Genomic DNA, 7,391 nt, shown 5'->3' on the forward strand with positions numbered 1-7,391 from the left:
CAGATAAATTCTTGCCAATGATTTTATTCTTGATGCAAGAGGATCATGTTTATCATCTCACGTCTACCATGTGTTATTGCCCCCTCGCATCCACTCTGATCCTCTATACCAGCCATCCACGGCTCGGTTAGTCTGACTTTGAATGGCCAACACACCTGCGTCGTGCATGCGGAGTATGAGTGCCGGACGCAACACAACAAGCCAATGAAGAAGGAGGTGAAGGAGAATGAGGCTGACCCCTCGAGGGTGATCGAGCTCAAGTAGGAGGATGAGGATGACGACGAGGAGGACAACGACATTATTGGGACAATCTCAGTGGCGAGTTGTAGTCAGTAATTTAAATGTGCAAGTTTGTAGTCGAACTATGTTTAGTACTTTGAATGTTTGGATGTCTGGATTGAATCTATTATATCTAAATAAGAGCTCCCACTATCTTATTTCTCTTGATATGCAAGCTATTCATCTAAGTAGTCTACCACGTCATCAATTCTCCACCCACCCACCCGAGAGACATGCAGCCTTCCACTCTCTACGCCCAGACGATTTTCTTCATGCAGCCACATGATTTTTGCACGTCGGCTTCCCAGCCCATATTAAAAGGTACGTACGCGTGACATTCTAGGGTTCTACCTGCACCTCGGTTGTTCATGCTGGCCCATATAAAAGGTAGGCATGGCTAAGTTAGTCTATTGTTATAGCCCATGTAACTCATCGCACTAGGTCAGGCTCGCCGCCGCTACCCCTTCTCTTCTGCACCACGCCATGGAACAGCAGCCATAACTACACATGAAACGACAACATTCATCTCCCCTCATTATTACTTCGTCGCTCTCTCTTCTGTGTCGTCGCCTTTGTCTTTGAAAAGAAGGTTCTCGAGCACGCACATTCATCGCGTCCTATTCTACGTCCCGAGCCCTCTACTCTGGTAGGTGATGCTCCCTACTTTCAGCCACTATTGATTTTTTTATCCCCAAGCTTATGTTTTCTGGATTTGCCATCTTGCGCTTTAGGTCGATAGGTGTTTGGCTCATCAAAGAAATTAAGTCACGCAACATCTCTTGGTTCCCATATTATTTTCTGATATTTATGTGTTTCGTGTACCATTGATTATGATCACTCCTTGATGAATTCCTCTCAATTTACTTATTATATATTTCCTTGATTCACGTACAATTCTTCATCCTCCAATATTCATATTTCTCTTGGATTGTGGTCAAGCAGAATCCGTGGTTGCTAAACATGGCTGTAATATTCTACAGTCATCCGTCATGTGTGGGATGTCAATCTATTGAAGTTCCATTACAATATTCTAACTCTATCTGATGTTTAGATTCTTCAAACAACTGTTCAGGTTAAATAGTCTGCCGCTAGATAAAGAGGAACCATAAGGCAGAGTAGGAGCCGAGGAAGATCTCAAGTGACTTCTAACAAAATTCATCTTTATTAATTTCATGTGTAAAATTTCATAACATGAGAGGGCTTAAGCTGCTGTTGTGTATGTGTACCATTCAATTCGCAAACTTCTCATTGTACTTCAGGTTTCGCACGCAACCTTCAGGTGATTGTCCCCCGAGGAACCTTCAGGTTTGTGTAGGCTTGATTTTCCTTTATATAACCGCCATTTAGAACTGAATTAGGGGCAGCAAATGTTGTAATAGTTTAATCTGAAGCTTTACAAACTGATTTCTTTATTTGGAAACAATATGTAGTCACTCCAAGGCCTACATAGGTATGTTTGCGTTGCTGTCTCAGTTGATCAAATGTTTGTTTACTTAAGCCTTTTATATTACCTTCCACTCACTAGAATAGGCCAAATGTATAATTCACCACCTGAGCAAATGTTGATCAAACTAAAAATGGCTTTCACATATCCACACTTTGCATATAGCTAACCTTACATTTGGCTACCTCTTAATTTTGTTCGCCGGTTACGTACTAGCTGCTGTCGAATGCTTCTTAAATTACTTTATGTTCACAAGTAACCATGAGAGAGGAAATTTGGCCATCCACACGCAGGAGTACAATATGGTCCTTTCCAGTTTCTTACACAAAGCAGAGTTTTTTTTCATTAAAAAAGATTTATACATTATTTGTTCTATCGTTACATTTTGTGATTCATATAATATTTTTCCTCTTTAGCATTGTATTGCCTCACATTTATACTTGCATGTCAAGAGAAATGAGGTAGTGGGGGCTCCTATTTAGATATAGTAGATTAGTTTTTTCTTACTATTACACAAGATTCTTTATCTTGAAATTTCCGCAACAACGCGTGGGGTAGCTTCTAGTTTACAATAGTTTGGATGTTTTGGGTGCCCTATTTTAGGGCAGTTGTTGAAGCGGTGGTGCCCTATTTTAGGGCTGCTGTTGGAGAATTGTTTTTTCCGACGCCCTAAAATTCGCGTTCTAGTAGCCTAAACCACTTTTTCAGTTCCCTATTTTAGCGACAACTGTTGGAGATGCTGTTCTATGTAAGTTCTTGTTTTTTTCATGGGTGCTTGTAATGTTGAACGTTGGTTAATGTATCTGGTGACTTGGCATTGGTGCTTACATTTTCTAGAATTTATTTGAGGCTTTCGGTGAAGTTCATTCAGTGGGAGGAGATGTTCACATCGACAATGAGTGTCTGTGATGACTTCGTTAACCATAAGATGTTGTGCCGGCTCAGCGGGAGGTGCTCATAGGGATAGGGTGTGCGTGTGTGCATTCATAGGGTAAGTGTACGTGCTTGTATGTGAGTATCTATGATTGTGCCGTGTTAAAAAAAATCGGATGGCCTTTTCGGGCAAAGAAAAAGAACGGAATGCACCAGAGAGATGCAGTTTTGGCTGCTCGCATTTTTGCCAGTTTGACTCAATATGTGTACTCTTTGTAATACGTTTGCCTAACAAATATATGTGGTTAGAAAAAAGGAAAAACCTGGTCTGACCACAGAGACATACGACCATCTAAGTAGTTTTTTTTTACCACACAACATTTGTACACATCTTGCAAAAAAAAAAAACATTTGTACACACAACTCATGCACCATGGCATCCCATAGCACAAGCCGAGAAGCCGCCTAATTACTACCTACATGCCCAGTGCATGGTTCGAGCGCCGTACAAAACGTGAAATGGAAAGATATCGCTGTTCACCACGCATGGAAAGATGTGATTCGGAATCAGTCACTTACCAAACCCGGAGCGCCCATCAGTGATTGCCCGTTTTCAAACCGGGCTTATTTCTTTCTCAGTTGATTCGATTTTTTGTCGAGCTTCTCACCGTCTACTTCATTATATATTATCATTAGCCCTTACTTTCTCATCTGTTTAGACTAATAGGTACAAAACGAAGAGACATGAAGAAGCTCGCACTACGGCGACTGCTGGCCATAGCCATTAGTGTTGTAGCACTCTTCATATCCTTTACACCCGAGACATCTCACCGCGGCGATGCTGCACAGACGGTGGTTAAAAGTGTCTTCGTCGACCAGACTGGCCGAGGCGACTTCAAGACTATCCAAGCAGCCATCGACTCCGTCCCTTTCGGCAACAACCAATGGACCCGAGTCCACGTCGCCGCCGGCACTTACACGTGATCTGTGCATCTTTCATTTGTTCCATATATATAAATGTTGTTTCAATAGAAAAATATTAACAATGAAGCCGATTTTGACTATGTTTTTTCGTATTCTCGTAATGGATACACGATGAAGTGAGAAGGTGACTGTGCCATTTAACAAAAGCTTCATCCTGCTGGAAGGCGAGGGGAGGTTGCAGACGTCCATCGAGTGGGCCGATCACGCCGGCGGGTCGTCCACCACCGCCGACACCCCGACTTTCGCCTCTCATGCCGATGATTTCATGGCCCGCGACATCACGTTCAAGGTTAGTATGTCACCCAACATAATGGTTTTTCTCACCACCGATATGACTGCAAGAAGATTTCAGCCTTAGACGTGAGTTGTCATTGTAGAACACATATGACGGGGCCAACCTGGCGCAAGCGGTGGCTGCCCTAGTTGATGGGGACCGGTCGTCGTTCTATGGATGCGGCTTCTTCAGTGTTCAGGACACATTGTGCGATATGGCTGGGAGGCACTACTATAAGAATTGTGTCATCGGCGGCGCCGTGGACTTCATCTTCGGCAACGCCAGGTCCATCTTCCAGGTGCAAATTAAATCAGGCATGTCTATCAGGTCTCGACATGTGCGTTGCCAATGACGGTGCGTGTGTGTACGCATGCATGTAGGGCTGTGATCTATGGACGGGAAAGTTAACAAAGACGCTGGGATCCATCACGGCGCATGGGCGAGACACTGACAAAGACGATACCGCATTTGTGTTCAAGCAGTGCAAGATCGGCGGCTTCATGCCGATATACCTGGGACGCCCATGGCGAGACTATGCTAGGGTCATCTTCTACCAGACCAACATGTCTATCGTTGTGGACCGCCAAGGTTGGGACATCTGGAACTCTAAGGGCAAAGAGTGAGTTTTAAACAAGCGGATCATTGAGAATGGATTTTGTGCTTCTGAGTGTGCTTGCACATTTTACTTTTAAAATATTAAAATGATTTTTATATTCTTAAAAAAATGATAGTATATATGGTAGTATATTATGCACTTCCGGAATTTCTTAAGAAAAATGGCATTTCTTAAGAATAGTACCCTTTTTTTTGCGGAGATAGAATAGTTCCATTTTGTACACTCAGTTTAGTTTCTTCCAAGCGACACAAAGAACAAGTTTTTTTCTTCTTCACCAAACTTAATGTCTACATGTGCTCCCTCTGTAAACTAAGGGCATGTACAATGGTTGAGAAGATAGTCTTATCTTAAATTTTGCATATAATCTAGAGATAACAAAAAAAGAGTCTACAATGGGTCATCTCTTAGCCTTATCATCAATAACTAGCAATTTCTAAAGACATGGTGAGACATATTGTGCTAAAAGATCATCTCTTGTCTTCTCTTAAATAAGAGAAGACAAGCCTTTTCTTATGAGTTCTCTCTCTTCCACCTCATCATTTATCCTACGTGGCACTCCTAAGATAGCACCATTGTACATATCCTAATATATGATCTTTTAGATCACTATCTTATTAGTTTACAGAGGAAGTAATACTTAGTCGTGTGTATGCATGATTGTTATTGTTATTATTAAAAAAAGAGAATAATATATTTTCTTGAGCCAGGATTGTGTGCTTCTATGCTCACATAATAGTTTCATGTCGATCGTGAAGTTAAACGGTTGCACATATATATGATTTTCTTGGTGTTTGGTTTACTTGCAGGGGATTGCTGACGATGGTGGAATCAGAGTGCACAGGGGCGGGGTCCAACACGACGGAGCGAGTACCGTGGGCCAAGCAGCTGAGCGGCAAGGAAATCGCTAGATTCGTCAGCTTGTCCTACATCTCTCCCGATGGCTGGCTCGACGCGCAGCCACGCTAGCAAATCCAGCAGCCTAGTTAGCATTGCATAGGAAGTTTACCACGATCATCAGATCCTGTGCCGGGACTAGGATGCATGTATCACCCATGAAAACTGATGCACTCTGCGTGTATGGAGGTGTTTAATAAAAGATTAAAGGAGATGTTTAATTATCTCATCATGAATGGATCTATTACCTTTCTCCCGCTAGTAGAAATCCTCATTTTCCATGCCAGGGAAAATACGAAGGAACAACCTGAAAATGGTAATAGAATATTTCCTTATGACAATTCAAAGAAAACCCGAGAGGGGAATAACCGAATAAGGAATATTGATGGGAAAAGGGGAAAGAAATCCTTTCTTATTGTTTTGTGCATACAAATGTAAGGAATGCATCGATCCCAACAATTTTTAAAAAGTAGAACTTTGAACACATGGCTGCTCCACGTAAAATATCTTTCTCTACGGCTTCTCTTGCTGGGCTGAAATTGTTTCAGGGAAAGGTTGAGTATAAGTGAAGATCATAATAATATTAATTCCTTTCAATCACATTTCAACAACTATTTATGATCCAAAGTTCACATATTCACATGCATTTGGGCAAAGTCTATGCAAGAGTGACACGGGAACGAGGAATAGGGAGGTGCGGACCAGGGAGAGAAAATATGAGAGGAAGGAGACAATAGCTCATCGGTTGAGACCGCCCGTAGGATAACCTCTCGGGCTCAGGCTCCCCGTGAGCCTGGGTCTACAATGGAAATCATGTGTAACTCGGGCAGATTGCCAATCAGATCAAGGCGTCTCGTTCGGCCGCAAAGCCCCACGAGCACGCAATCAGTAAGGCACAACCTCTGTCCGCCTCCAGTTCCACTTCAAGGAGGCAAAGTTGCCCGAGTTGTCAGACGGAAAAGACATGGACAACCTGCAGCGGCGCACTCGCCCAAGGCATTTCCTATTTGGCGTTGCAGGCGCCGGGTGCATACCCCATCCTGCGAGCTGGGCTAGCCCATCTATCTTTTGTTTTCTTATTTTAACCCACAGAAAATTGTGAGTGTGATGAGATAACCAGTGACCTCCTGGTTCAAAGTAAGCCACAATAACCAACTAGCCAACCTCATTTGATGTGATAGCTTACATCTTTTTCAGCCTTTTCTTCTCTCAACATTTATTTTTTCTTTTTTCATTTTTCTTGTTCCTTTTTTTCATTTTTTGAACGGTTTTGTTTGGTTTTTATTTTTATTTTTTCTGTTTTCTTTTCTTTTTTTGCTTTTTCTTTTGCTAAATGCGTGTATTTTTCTCAATTTCATGATTTTTAATATCAATTAACTTTTTTCAAAATACATGATCTGTTTTTTAAAACCAATGAATTTTTTCAGAATCGATGAACTTTTTTAAAAAATCATGATTTTTTTCAAAATCAATAAACTTTTGTTAAATTCTTGAACTTTGTCTTCCATAATCCATGATTTTTTTTTCAAATTCATGAATTTTCTATTCATGATTTTTTTTGAATTGTGTTAACTGTTGGGGAACGTAGTAATTTCAAAAAATTTCCTACGCACACGCAAGATCATGGTGATGCATAGCAACGAGAGGGGAGAGTGTTGTCCACGTACCCTCGTAGACCGAAAGCGGAAGCGTTATATCAACGTGGTTGATGTAGTCGTACGTCTTCACGATCCGACCGATCCAAGCACCGAAACTACGGCACCTCCGAGTTTTAGCACACGTTCAGCTCGATGACGATCCCCGGACTCCGATCCAGCAAAGTGTCGGGGCAGAGTTCCATCAGCACGACGGCGTGGTGACGATTTTGATGTTCTACCGTCGCAGGGCTTCGCCTAAGCACCGCTACAATATTATCGAGGATTATGATGGAGGGGGGCACCGCACACGGCTAAGAGAACGATCACGAAGATCAACTTGTGTGTCTAGAGGTGCCCCCTGCCCCCGTATATAAAGGAGCAAGGGGGGTG

At 42.3% G+C, this 7,391-nt stretch overlaps 1 protein-coding gene across 1 annotated transcript; it reads left to right on the top strand.

Annotated features, from left to right (window-relative positions):
* Positions 1–3,340: 3,340 nt before the first annotated feature.
* LOC119329761 (probable pectinesterase 29) lies at positions 3,341–5,436 on the top strand. Its single transcript, XM_037602856.1, has 5 exons — positions 3,341–3,576; positions 3,698–3,869; positions 3,958–4,152; positions 4,235–4,473; positions 5,277–5,436. Exons 1-5 carry the CDS (start codon positions 3,341–3,343, stop codon positions 5,434–5,436), a joined length of 1,002 nt encoding a protein of 333 aa, XP_037458753.1.
* The last annotated feature ends 1,955 nt before the right edge of the window (positions 5,437–7,391 follow it).

The sequence above is a fragment of the Triticum dicoccoides genome, chromosome 7A (genome assembly GCF_002162155.2).
Source record: "Triticum dicoccoides isolate Atlit2015 ecotype Zavitan chromosome 7A, WEW_v2.0, whole genome shotgun sequence".
Lineage (NCBI taxonomy): Eukaryota > Viridiplantae > Streptophyta > Magnoliopsida > Poales > Poaceae > Triticum > Triticum dicoccoides.

Excerpts from the sequence above, each read along its gene's own strand:
- LOC119329761 (XM_037602856.1), top strand. The coding sequence starts at position 3,341 with ATGAAGAAGCTCGCACTACGGCGACTGCTGGCCATAGCCATTAGTGTT. Across the intron at positions 3,577-3,697 it reads GTCGCCGCCGGCACTTACAC|TGAGAAGGTGACTGTGCCAT; the intron begins GTGATCTGTGCA and ends TACACGATGAAG. Across the intron at positions 4,474-5,276 it reads TGGAACTCTAAGGGCAAAGA|GGGATTGCTGACGATGGTGG; the intron begins GTGAGTTTTAAA and ends GTTTACTTGCAG.